This window comes from Nomia melanderi, chromosome 10 (genome assembly GCF_051020985.1).
Source record: "Nomia melanderi isolate GNS246 chromosome 10, iyNomMela1, whole genome shotgun sequence".
In the NCBI taxonomy this organism is placed as follows: Eukaryota; Metazoa; Arthropoda; class Insecta; order Hymenoptera; family Halictidae; genus Nomia; species Nomia melanderi.
The window spans coordinates 995,932-1,009,943 of NC_135008.1; the positions used below are offsets into that span (position 1 = coordinate 995,932).

At 42.9% G+C, this 14,012-nt stretch overlaps 1 protein-coding gene and 1 long non-coding RNA gene across 5 annotated transcripts in view; both read left to right on the forward strand.

Moving 5' to 3' along the window:
- The window catches only part of SNF4Agamma (SNF4/AMP-activated protein kinase gamma subunit), a 112,661-nt gene that overhangs the window by 43,893 nt on the left and 54,756 nt on the right, over positions 1-14,012 (forward strand). Inside the window, exon 7 of the mRNA XM_031992642.2 lies at positions 6,678-6,717. Coding sequence (XP_031848502.1) covers positions 6,678-6,717 — 40 coding nt within the window. The remainder of the gene's footprint in view (positions 1-6,677; positions 6,718-14,012) is intronic.
- LOC116434029 (uncharacterized) lies at positions 1,300-5,399 on the forward strand. Of its 4 annotated transcripts, none has more exons than XR_004236406.2 (4): positions 1,344-1,604; positions 1,680-1,733; positions 4,502-4,595; positions 5,086-5,258. It is a non-coding gene; the product is annotated as an uncharacterized LOC116434029 (long non-coding RNA). The 4 variants fall into 4 exon arrangements; XR_012999526.1 differs by lacking the exons at positions 4,502-4,595; positions 5,086-5,258 and adding exons at positions 4,252-4,321; positions 5,265-5,399 and having other exon boundaries at positions 1,345-1,604; XR_004236408.2 differs by lacking the exon at positions 5,086-5,258 and adding an exon at positions 4,252-4,321 and having other exon boundaries at positions 1,345-1,604; positions 4,449-4,569.

Here is a 14,012-nt window from a genome sequence, read left to right on the forward strand (position 1 = left end):
CATTACGACGGTTTGAAGAGAAAGGTCGCCGTATTCCATCGCCTTGTTTTCCATTGCATCAGTATCAAAGTCGACGGTCGAGTTCGCGCGGTCGTAACCGGCGCCTTTTACGCGCCTCCGACTCGGCTTACCCGCGCGAATCGATTTCTTTCGGCTGGCGACACCGATTCCCGTGGACCTGCATAATTACCGCACGAAATTCACTTATCCGCCCGTCTCGGTCGCAGTCCCGGCGCGATATTAATCGGCAATAAACACGGGGATGACGTCATTTTTATTCCGATGTTCCGCTTTCCGCGGCGAGACCGGTGCGTTCCCGAAGTCGACGCGAGGCTGAACGCACCGTCGATTTCGATCTTGCTTCGTTCTTGGAACGCTGTTCGCGATACGAATGTGAAATTGAATGCAACGACGGTGCCCGCGGCTAAGTTGGCATTGACAGTTATGCATATCTAATCTGCCGGAGAGATAATTGGGCATAATTGATGACTGTGGAGAAGAGATTATCGAGCCGGCATCGAGTTTCTTCTGAATTCCCATGAATTTGCCGCACGTTTTTGGGAAGGACGGAATTTTCTAGGTAGCTTTCGTTTCATGAAATTGAAGTGTTATTTATCTTCCCTGAATAACAATTCTCCTTGCTCTAATGAATTATTAACGCTAGATTTGCGGACGATTATTCCACTTTATTCCATTGCTTCTAGGAAACTACGGGTTGGTCTATATAAATCGCGAAAATTGTGTAATGTGTCAGAAATTCAGTATCAAATTGACCTCCGTAAATCTAGTGTTGAGATAAAGTCAACGCTCGAATATCACGATTAGCCGTTCGCGCACGCGAAGCGACTCGAGTCGAAATAGCAAAATTCTAGTCGTGTATACAACATTAAGCTTCGTATAGCGCATCGATAAATGAAACGTGCGAGTAGAATGGCTCTGTTACTTCGTTTACATGTGTTTTCCCATTACTTTGTTCCAAAGAATGTCATCTGTGTCTCATCGATAAGTATTGAATGCTTCTAATGAAAAACTTTGGAGTGCAGACGATTAATTGGTCGCGCGTTACTGAAAACCGTTGTCGTTCGAGGGTTGACCGTGGTTTTATCAATCGGAATTGCGAGGGAACTCACGGGACGAGGGTTTAACCGATACAGCGCCGAAACAATGGCGCGAGGTGAGTCCTTGGTTTAAATACCCGAGAAAGGAATATGACGTTCGGATTTCGGTGGGAGGAGGCCGCGTGTGTGCACACGCGGGAGGCACAGGCGCACGTTCGCGCGTACGCACGCACACGTGGAACCGGACGGATTCGCTCGCGTGTGTATGACGGGTAATATGCGACTCCGTTGCCGAGAAGAAGACAGGCTCGAAGGAGTGTTTTTCACTCAGTGGCTCGCGGAACTTGGAACGTTGAAGGTGCTAGGAAAGCGCGCGCGCATATCTTTCCTCGTCGAATCACGTGTGCGCGTTCCGTGTCGCAATTACGGTCACCTGTTCTGTTCGTTAATTGTTTCTCGATCAGCGTCGTCGACGAATTAGGTGCATGCTTGTGCTCGCTCGATGAAAAGTGAAAAATACATATATATATATATATATAGATTTATGTATGCTTTTGTTCTCATCGGATTTGTCATCGCCACGATGAGAATGTTGGCAGAATTTCAGCTGTTTCGTTATAGTTCCCTCGAGAAGTGCGAAATCGTGGATTCCTCTTCCCTCCGGAAGAATCAGAAGTATTTCACTCCGTGTTCATTGATTTTGAACCCTAAGGGTTCATCGCCCCTTCGGAAATTCGATGTTCGATGACTCTCGTTTCACTCTTGCGGACGAAGACTCTTTGAATATACAAAACCTTCGGCGGATCGAGCCAAATTATGTAGCAGTTGCTTAATTAATAGGAAAAGAGGAAACTACGTGCTCTCTTGCTGTTTGACTAATTAAATCATTTAATCATATTCGTCCGCAAAGGGTTAAATCGATCAGATCGAAGCGATCGATTCACTTTTGGAACAGTTTCGATCTTCGGTGTTGAAACACTTGATCAATGCTTTGCGTAGATATTTAGAATATTAGATAATAATTAGAGTCTGTTTTGCACTTTATAAGATTGATGACGCAAACGAACTGTTTGTCGCCTGCCGATTCGTGCAGGTCGTTCGAAAATCGACGACGAAGTACCTTGGTTAATATTGCATAAACGCATCTTTTCCAGCGAAGAGTTCGAGGCCGGCTTCGTTAATCGGAACCGCAAATTTCGTGTTCTTCCTTGTGTAACCGAAGCCGTAACTCTAACCGAATTAGCTCGGATCTCGGGGACGATGAACGTTCCACGCGTATTTTTCCTCGCGAGGGACGAGCTTGAAATGTCGCTCCAACATCGGAATCGTTTTGAATATTGAACCGAGCATCGACAAACACGACAATATTTCCTTTTCTTGTGACGTATTTTCGTTTACCCAAACGGAAACGTGACAAGCATAAACGAACAGTCGCACAAGATAACGTGGATTATTATAGAAATAACAAAAACGAATCGTTCCTTCCCTCTTGTTCTCATTAACTTACACGTTAACTTCACTCTCGCAGCTTTCTCTAGATCCAATTTCAACGCACACGCGATACCATCGATAATTATTGCAAAGCGAACGAGTTCCTCTGCTATTCTTCCAATTATTGAGGCTACCGGATAATCTTCCTCCATTTCAAGCCCATTAACTCTCGTAATTACAATACAATTTTACAATTTCAATGTTCACTCAATTTCCATTGAAATTTATGCTCATTGAAGACTGCGATTATGTCGTTGCTCAAATTCACTTGCCCCTTTGGTTATCTTAACACGATGTTCCACAAGTAAAACAGTTTTCTAGTACTCCGAATAGAATGTTCAAGAACCCAATTAGAAAAATAGAATCACGATGGAAGAGAGTTTATAAATATTTCTGTCGTACACGTTGTAGCTCTGTGTTTTCAAACTTCCTACGAACGAAACTCTGGCAATTATAATGACCATAAAGAAGAGCGTGTACACTACTTAGTTCCCTCGTGGACGCTATAAAAGACGCTAAACGACTCGCGGTCACGGAAGACGTGTCCCGAGTTCATCGGCGGCGCCGGGCTCTATTGTTCGGTTCTTCTAAATTGAAAGCTGGCAGTTCGCTGTTGTTTCCCCCACCTGGCGACGTGATCTCTAAGCATAATATCTGGTGATCTTGCGACTTCGTCCCCTCTGCTCCGCAGTTTTCCTTCTTTTTTCCTTCGTTCCCGACCTCTACGTTTTCCCCGGGCGCGCAACCGCCGTTCGCTGGCGTCGATGTTCATTAGAAATTGAAATAATGCCGAGGGCAGACTCGTGCAAAATAAATATTCGCGGAGAGGACGTCGAGAGCGATCGTTCTAAGAAAAACTTCCAGTGTCCCGGGAAACTTTGACTCCTCTCGAACACTTTGTCTCGAATCGTATTGTTTGCTGTCCGTCTATTACAAGGTGTTTCAAATCTCCGTGCTTGGAATTCTTTTTCTTCTTCGCGTTCCTTTGAATTGTAATCTCGAAGTAACTCGTGTTTTATTATCGTAACATTACTTATCTTATTACGGTAACATGCAAATTTGAAACTGATTTTTCTCGGAAACGGGACACCATTGTCGACAAAGCTATTAGAGTTTCATTCGAAGGCGGATCTTTATGTCTGTCCCTCTGCTCGCAAGAGATTCCCGTTAGGATATCTTCCGCATTTTTCTCCTGGAGTCTGGTTATCGTCGCCGGACACTCTTCCTATTTCCTCTGTTTGCCGACCCAGTTCCTTAGAGGCGAACTCGCGGCCGTGCAGTTTTGTTTTCGCCGTCGACCTTTCACGAAAGCGACAACCTGCATAAATCGCCGACCATTGTTTGGCGAGGAAGTGTCACGGACGTTAGATTGAAATCGTGGAAACGTTCGTCCGTCGATAGGTACGTTTCCACGTTTAAAAAATTCCGCGTTACGTCGGGAATCGGTTTATTCGCGGCGTATACAAACGCGGCATAACTTTAAATACATAACCGCTCGCTCGCGTTCTGTTTCAACGGTCTGTTCATCGAAAATTATTTAATCGCTTGAAAATAGAACTAGCATACTAGTAAAACCGACGGGTTTCAGTTTCCCTATTTCGCAATTACCTGTACCTTAACAATGTCAATTAGGCAAAACGATTTGAGAAATAGCGATAATACGAAGAAACCAGGAAAAATATTATTAATTGTTTGGTTTTAGCGTTAAAGAGTTTTCTTAAGATTATGTGAAAGAAAATAAGACTCGCGCTTCTGGTATAGTCATTAAGAAGGTAATCAGCTAGCTTTCAGAAATCTTAATAAGATCTGGAGAACTCGACGTTCGAATGACGTATTTTCTTAATTTGTAAACTCGAATGGAAATATCATTTTAATTCCCTTTTTAAATGAATTCCGAAGCTAGACTGGACTACTGGAAATTCTAAATTTACTTTGTACTTCGCACAATGTAGGCTCTGTACGAGTGTGGAAACTAATCAGTATTAATGCTTCCATTAAGTCTTTGATTATAACGGAATTAATTATTCAAGAACACGCGAGTAACGGGTAAGAAGAATTCCTTTACGTAATAATATATTCCGCGGAAGTAGACTGACTGCGATTTTACGATTTTGCGTTCGATTAACCCCTCGTCCGACGATTTATTTCGAATCAAACGTTTCCGCTTGCGCTGCTTAATTCTGTCGCGACCCCGTGGACACGACTGTTTCAAAGAAAATCGAGGTGTCATAACTTCAATTAAAGTTGAAGCGAAAATAAGTTACGATAAACATGTTTGTCGAATCATTTGCGAAATTCAACTTTGAGAGCACAGGCGAGCGAGTCGAAAGAAATTGATTTCGTACGCGGCGCGGGAATGATCATTTTATAATCGAACGATGTCGCGATAACATCTGCTTAGCATCTGTTGCATATGGACCAGGTGACGTCGCCTGGAATCGTTAATTTATTTCGTACAGTTTTCCGAGCGCAGTTTTCGAAGTGCATTGTTTCGTTCTTGCATATATAAACATGACAGTTTTCAACTTCACATTAGAAGATCATTCTTTTGGAGACCCACCTGATATAAATTTAACACTTTGAGTGCGAAGTAAACACTCGTCAAAATTCTTAATAAAACAAAAACTGAGAAATTAAGATTCTTCGTAACGATTGCTCTATCTTCCTCATACTTCATACATCCAAAATTCGGTTCGTTCGATACGTTATCAACAGAATTATCCAAGTTCATGTAAAAAATGGTGTCACGCAAGTTCGAGTAACGTGGCAATGAAAGTGTTAAAGGAATATTAATATCGTGAGTTTCGGAAACAGTCGTGGAAGAACACGAAAGCGGATCGTTCCGAGGAGTATTAAAATTTCGAACTGTGCGTTCTCGCGTTTCGTCTGCGAAATGTGCAGAGTTTCCGCAAGGCGCGTGTTGACCGAAGGAAAAAGCAATCTCGACTCGAAAGTCGCAAATGAAGGATCATTGTGTCTTAGTACACCGTCGTTATCGCGTTAAGTGTGCAGTGTACACTGCAAGAGTGTACTTTGAGCATTCTGCAGCTGCGATCGCGAAGTTTCTTTCGAAATTTGAGACACGTTGAACGGTAACTAATTCGCGCGGTGGGATTTCGAAGAAATTCTGAAGTGTTTACTAAATATCTAATACCTAATTGTTACCCGATAGTCTAAATATTTAATATTTAATCATCCAATATTGTAGGAATCTATCTATCAATATTCCAAGAGTTTATGTATCAAACAATCTAAACACTATCTAATTCCAATCGTACAGCATAATTGGCTGGTGTGATCGGCGAGGATAACCGTGGCGTCAAACGCAAAGTTATGTGACTGACATTGTGACAGTGTGTTAGAAGCGGCAAGTGCAACATGTCTTCCTATTTCCGATGGATAAAGAGCGGGAAGAAGGACGATTATTTCGGCGCGAAGCCGAGAAGTCGTTCCTTGGATTCGAAGAGCCTCGAGGCTTCCGGTATACGTCTTATCGTGCAAAATGTACTGAGCAGCCTATATTAAATATTCATTCGCATCGCTTGTATAATATTCTAACAGTACATTAATATACATTATTCGAATTACGTTTACGAAACACGGCGACCCCGATCCGTGCAAGATAATTGCTTTCATATCGATGGGACACTCATTTTCGTTCCAAACGAAACTATTAAATTACGTATTTTTCTGTAACTTAACAGTATCATTACTTCATTAGCTATCACTTTTATGTAGATTATCATTCATTTGACTTTATAAATTACACGTATAAGATAATATTGTAGTCAATGTATCATTGTAACATTCACATTTGCATTTGAAATAGAAGGTCGACAATCTTTGAACCTCTAATGAATTTGGTAATAGCGATTCGAAACGCTGATTCGTAACATTGTGACTATATTCATCAAGAGACTCTCTTTAAGTATCGGTACATCGAAAAATGTAGGTGAAACTTCGTGACGCATACACAGTTTAATATCAAATGTTATCAGTTTACTTTATCGAGTCGAGCGATGACTGAGAGTCATCTCCAGAGTGCAGAGGGTTAATTCATTATTATCGTAAATACGATAAATTTCACCGGTTGATTTTTCGTTGACCGTGTATGCATTTCTGTTGCAGAGAACCGCGGCGCAGCACCAGGCACAAATAGCGGCGCAGGGTAAGTAATAAATGTGAAGTCAGCTTCTAACTAGACCCCGAATCGAGTGTCTGATTATTCTCGGCTACATAAACAGTGAAGCAATAAAGACAGAGCGTGTGTGTCGTGATAACCGAGAAATGTCACTCGGCTGGCGATAGCATCTGAAAAATAACTCGGTGTGCTTTGTCGTAACATTCTTTTCTCTATTCTCCCGACACATTTAATGCCGCCGACGAATAATTAAAATTAATCAACTCGCCTACATCCTGTCCGTAGACGTTTTTCATTTCAACGCCGAACAGACATTTCTACGAAAGGTTACATTTCTCTGTCACAACTTGATCGACAACGTCAATCTTTCCCAAGTGACATGATTCTCTTTACAAATTAAAAAAAACCAATTCTCTCGATAAAACCGTAACGCATTGCCGGCCGACCGATCATTCCATCGCTCCTACATTAACGTAATATTTTCCACATATACAACAAAAGTCCAAAAAATTACAAAATCGAATTCCTCATTCTCGTAATTTACAAATTTCGGTTAGATCAGTTCAAAGCTATCAATATCACCGATGCTCGCGATTCCAGTAGTTGAAAATTATCCGGCGTGCAATGCGTCGAACGTCTAATTTCAGAGTTTATTAACCTTTAGCACTCCAGGTTGCTTTGTAATCTATCAGCAACTAATTTTCATAGTATCCCCAGCGAAAATTAGAAATGCTACAACATTCCTTCGATCTCTTATTTTCCTTGTTAGTACCAAATTTGGGTGTGCGGAAGATCGAATAATTTTAGGGTAGTTTCTTTAAGATTCATTCAAATGTTTAATATTATAACTGCTGCAATATTGGAGCCTACAGTGTTCAAAGGGTTAAAGCCAACAAACATTAACATTAATTTCACACGTCGGAATTTCAAGTTACCCGGCGAGTGGAAATATTAAGACGTTTCGCCGGGCGCCGTAAAGATGGCGGCTCGGTCGCCGAGTTAAACATGGCGGGCACATTCCGAAGCGCGCACGACACCCGTTACCGCTGGGGACTTGCGCCTCAGAACGTTTTTGTATTGCGACGGGCGCGGTGGCACGTGCTCTGTGACTTCCCCGCTCCGTGTTCCCCTAAGCGCCTATCGCGTCTATCAGTGATCGGGTTCGTTTCGGACGTTAACGCGCGAGGAAATTCATTCGCCGCCTGCGTCCGGCTCGGTGTTACCCCACGATCAACTGCCGCTGAGTTTTTCATCAGCCGTTAATGAGATCGTGACGGGAGTGCTGGCTTCGAGTCACCGAACGGCAGTACGTGCGAAATATAACGTAGACAAATTTGTCATGGACTTATGGTACATTGTTCGTTTATTCTCATTCTTATTATCAATAGTATTATAATTATTATTATCATCGCTATTATTTTCCCTCTTCTCGGTTAACTAGTTAATTAACCCTTTGCACTCGAGAGGTGACTCAGTCACCTGATTTGAAGTAAAATTATAAAATTTGATAATCAGTATTATTATTTAAAAGAGCTTTGTTTCTCAATTCACTTGTGACTTTTCTTTGAGTTAATTTTAAAAAATATCTTTTAATTAGAAAATGTTAAGTATTTCTGACGAAATACTTCCGAGTACAAAGGGTTAAAAACGCAACCACGGTTGCGCGTTTAAGATTTCAATTTGTGTCTCAATTTTGCAATTACCGAATTAGTTCCGTCATTTTCCGCGGAAATGTCAACCTTTTCAGTAATTGTGAAAGAGATCCGGAATAAGTCCTCTCTAGCCATCTTGTAGTCGTGTTAATTTCGCGTAATCTGTTCCCCTTCCCCTAACAGTCGAATGGCTGAGGAAACGTGCCGCGACAGGATCGTGTCAGCGAAGACGCGAGTCGCGCTTGCGAGTGTAAACATTGTTACGTGCCGCGCGGTAACTTGCCACGACCAAGTACGGAACTGTTATCCCGGGCCGTTCGTCGATCGAGGATAGTTTATCGCCTGGAACCGTCCGAAGCTGGTGTCCGCGTACTATCGTGGACCCTATTCGGTGTGCAAGAAGCGTTCGAACAGTGTTTGAAGTGACCGTTGACCGTCGAGCACGAGGTGTCACCGACGGTTCTCGTTTTCGTGTGTCGTGCCGAGGGAGGAGAAACCGACAAGACCACGCGCTCGCTCGCGCGGAAACCGTGCTGCGCCACGCGCGTCAACTGGAAAGTGAAAAGAGTGTTGGTGCATCGCGTTTCGCCGCGGGACATTACGGGCGGAGGCGGTCGGTACGTATTGTTCCGGCGCTTTCTCGTTTACGCGGAACTCGCGTCGGGAGCCGTGCGGACTGCGACGCAACGGACCAGCGTCCATCTAGCTCCGTTCAAGGCGGGTTTCGAACGTCTTACTGCTGCACCTCGTGGTTCATCGTCCATGTTGTCTTCCGCGAGGCCCGGTCTCATCGGGAAAGAGGGAACGAGACGAAAGTGAATGAGTCAATGCTGGAGGGGTTATGTGTCCTGACGGACACGTTTTCCCGTTGTGGCATCATATTGATTTAGACCGCGAACTGAATGAAGACGGCATGCTCCAGTTAACGGATTCGCGGTGTTTCTCGAGCGTTCCGTTAAAATTTGAAAATGGCGACCCAATTATCGTTTGGACCTTCGTCGCGTGACGCCGGCAAGTGCTTTCGCCGGACGCATATACTTGCATGCCATTTTTTTGTTTCGAGCGCCTTGGATAGTCGCCGGGTCGAGGATTTATTCGTCAATCTTTTTTCTCGGTAGCGGCAATGCGGATGGGGATTGAGTCATCGAGGTTATGCCCGAGGATTTTTGGCGAACGCTGTAACCGTGCGCAACGTGACAGCCGCGTATTCGAGACACTCGGCTGCTTTTTTCGCGTCTCTCGACACACTTCGCGTATGTGAGGACCGAGTGAACGGGAGAGGGACGGACGTGTGAATTTCGATGACACGTTTCGCGTCTCGTTTGCTTGGAGTATCGTGTCCGTTTTATGTAAAAGTGTATGGTAGTTCCTTGTGCTTCCGTTTGTTTTCAGTCGGCTGCCGTTATCTATAGGGTGACGTTATTTATCGACGTCGTATATCGATCGAGTTCGATGATAAGACGCAACACTGGGCGTTTGTTGTTTAGGTTATATTCGAGGTGAATGTCACGTACGTGCCTCCAAGGTCGTTTCTATCGAGCTTTAGAGGTTAATCGAGAAATCTCCGGGAAAAGTATTTCTTCGCAGTCACGAGCACGTTTCCGTTGCAGCGTCGCTAGGGAATTGCCGAGGTACATAACCTCGAACAACTAACTCGCCAGTGGAATCGTTTGTTTTCTTCTTTTTCGAACAACCTACAGAAACCGTATTTTTAGCTATCGTTTTTATCGTGTGCACAACGACGCAATGTTTACATAGTCAGATTTATTCAAGGCAAGAGTTTCTGATTAGCTCGCGATTAGATAAATCGAAGCGTCGTCTCGGGAAGAATTATCCATTAAATGGAATGACGTGTGTCGAATGATGCCGAGTCATGAATATTTTTCCCAGGCCGGCGGGTACCGGTCGGAGGTTCACCTGTGAAATTCTTCCGTTCGAATCGTTCTATTAATATGCCCGAGTGGCTTAGAAATAGCTACTTAAAAGGACTGCCGCAATGATCAAGCCACTTGAAATACTCGAACGTCCGAGCTGAACTCAGCACGTTTTTCAGCCGAGTAGTCGGCTCTCAATTAGACGCGATCGCGAGTGACGCCGTTCTACTCATTCCCAACTTGCTCCTGACAATTTCCATTGAACCCCATACAACGGAGAAATCCCCTAAAACAACTGATGTTACCAGAACTACGTGGTTCTATGAAGCTCGATCGCCAGCCTAGTTCAAACGGTGTTCATCGGCGTCCATCTTTGATTTTCATTAACACGTCACGTGTACCATATATGGTAATTTTTCTCTCTTTGAACAATTCTTACCGTTTACTTTGTACACCGTTCGACCAGAAGCGGCAAGAATCACTTGGGAAAACAATCGCGGTTGCCCAAATAATTTGTGCCGCGAATAGCCGGCTCGTATACAGCGCGGGCGGCACGAATTATCCGCGCCATCAGCGAAATTCGGATGAATACACTGTCCATGCAACGATGAAAAGAAACCGAGCGCGTATAATTGAACGAAAAAAAGAGGGGAACACGTCGGAACGAAAATAGAAAAGATTACGATAACGAGGCTTGCTCTCCGGATAAGAACAGGTCAGTGATGTTTACGTTATCAGTGGATCCGGGCCTGTGTGTTTACTATTTCCCGATTCAACGGCGACCGCTAATTGTGCGTTGCCGCGTTTGCTTTCAGTTACGACGGTGATGCACGGCTCGCGACCTGGTTTTAAAATTCTCCCCTAAAACTGATTCTGTTTTGTTTACCCGCAATAATACGTTGCCTCGTTTGTATCCGCGGTTTTCCGTTCGTCACGGTTGTTTTCCTTACCGGTTAGCAGATTTTGTGAATTTTCGAATTACATTCGTGTACTGTACATCATAATTATATTATTGGTTCATCATTATCTTCAAATGAATTAATTAATCTCGAACTTTTCGAATTCGTGTACTGTATATCATAATTATATTATTGATTCATCATTAACTTCAAATGAATTAATCTTAAACTTTTCATATTTTTGATTTACAACGGTGTAAAAATACGTTCTCTTGCAATTATTATTAGAAAAATGATTAAAAAGCATAAGCCAGTTTCCGAGAGATTATTAAAGAAATTAGTTTGACGAGGCGCGCTTTGAAATATGAATGGAAATTTCAATAAACTCCCTCCCGCAGTTTGCACGAGGAAACACGGATCAATCAGCGTGATTGATAGGCAGTTCTATCGTTGATACGCGAAATGTCGTGCATCGCTGAAAGTTACGACGTCGATCGTCGACGACGCGATTAGCAACCGCGTTCTACGCGCGGAAATTTCGGAACCCTGCGGAGAGACAGAGAGGCGCGACGAAATTGGAGTCGGATCAATCGACGGACGGAAGCAATATTTATTATTTAGTCAGCATCGCGACAGCGGGGGCGGAATAATGCGCAGAAACGAAGGCACCCCGGCCGGGTTTCATATTCTGCGTTTACTCCCCCGGCGAATCGTTTTAACAAACACGTTTCACGTTACGCTCTCTTTACGTGATTTTTGTTCGAGCGTAATACGCTCGTCGAATTGTTTGTTACGCGACACCGGCGCTCCGCTGCTTTGCATTTCCCGATATTCGAAGAAACAATATACCGTTTTTCTTCGATGCGTTAAATTAAACGGAAAATATCCCACGGGAACGACGCGATTGTTTGGAAAATTAGCGCGATCGCTGCTCTCGGTCATGAATATTTATCGCGCAGAGATAATCCGGGGATTGACATAGTTGTTGTTTCGTCTCATAAATAATGCGAGTTTTGCGTTTATTTGTTTTACTTTTATTTTCGAAAACAAAGGAAATACAATTGTATTCTCGTAAATATTTAGTCTAATCGTATCGTATTTTCATCTAAACGTTACTTGGCCCAGTTAGATCTTATTTCAGTTGAAATACATTCTTCTCCATTGTACGTATCACGTATCTATGCGTCACGATTAGATCGAGAAACGAACGTCCGTTTATCTTAATCTTGAGAAGTGAAAGAACGATGGGAAAACCGCATTATCTACGGGCTGACCCAATTGTTCGATGAATCGGAGATACCCGAATCCTGTTCTCCACTTCGCTGGAAGTTTCGGCTCCGAAAGGAGCTGGTCGGCTCTGATAATTGGCTCGAGTCTACGACTTCACAGTTGAAGTGCGGTATCAACACGGCAGGAAATCGCTTTGGGACGTGTCCAGGTTTATTAATAAACTTGGAAAAATCTTCGAGAATTTTGGAATTGGCAGAACGTCAACGGCCAATTAATTCGCTTTATTGCTCCGGATAATCGGGGTATTTATGTAAGAACGATGGGTATTCTCGTAATGGATCGCTGATTGAAAGACGTCGGAGAGATTAAATTGTCTGGCGCATTGACACTATAATTACCGAGCAGTTAGTACGATTAATATGCATTTCCCATAAAAATTGTAACAATAGATTATCTTCAGTTTCTTCAGACATTCATTGTAGTACTTAAATGAAGCTATTTATTTTCAATATCATTTCCAATATTCAGTGCTTCGAAGATATCGATAATTGCTGCACAAAAAAATCGAAACCAGTCATTTTGTCTGGTACGATAGTTCTAGTGTTAATAAGCTTTAGTGGCGACCCGTGTAAGTACGTGCGGCCTGACAGAGTATAACATCTGTGCGGCTTCTTTCCGCGAAGCTAGTAACTATACAAAATGACCCGTGCGACACGTAACTGTTCGTCGATCAATCGCGTCGAGTTTCGCTCGATCGTCGACGTTTTCTTGTAATATTAGCAGTATCCGATTTTAGTTGATCACTGCTCTAACTGTTTCAATTCTGCTGGCACAGCAGAATTAGGGAATTGTTCACACACTGTGTATATGTTATATATTTTCACGAATTCTGTGCATTCTATGCAACTCCGCCCTCTCAGGTTGCCCTTGAATGCATAAAACTCCGCAGTCCGGTAATTACTTTCTAGAATCAACTGATAATTAAGATCGAACCGAAAAATTCGCGGAGATTAACGTGCTTTCGTTGGAAGTTCACGCAGGGAACTCGAGGTACTCGGCTAGCACGAAAACGAGCAGTTAAAAGAGACCGATGGACGGTATTAATACGCGACGATTATGATGCATGGTCGTCGTTATTCGAAATTGTTCTGCGCTTGCTCGCGGGCAGTTCCATGCCTCGGTACCGTTAGGTTAACGATATTTTATCGCGTGCTCCAATAAGTGAATTAATCGCCATATCGTCTCGTTATATCTCTTATAATCGTTTCGACTTTCTTCCATATAAATCCTTCGTGAAAAAATATCCTAATTACATACTATCGACCATGCTTGAAATAATAACAGTTGATTAAGACATAGATAATCGTCAATTATTCCTTCTGCATCGATCGTAATATAAGACAATTCAATTTCATGTTACCAACAGGAATTCAAATAACCATTGATTCGGCCAAGTATCTTTAATAACCGTCGATCATTTCTAATCAGAAACATAATTAGGAAAATAGACTTGTAACGGAGAATCCCTTTTACCACATAATCATAATAATCATAATAATCATTGATATTCTTCCGTATTAGATGCATTCTTTGCATCCTTCCATTTCTAAATTCCCATGTTCCCCATGAATGCGCAAGAATCTACACTCTAATCGTTGTTCGATGCA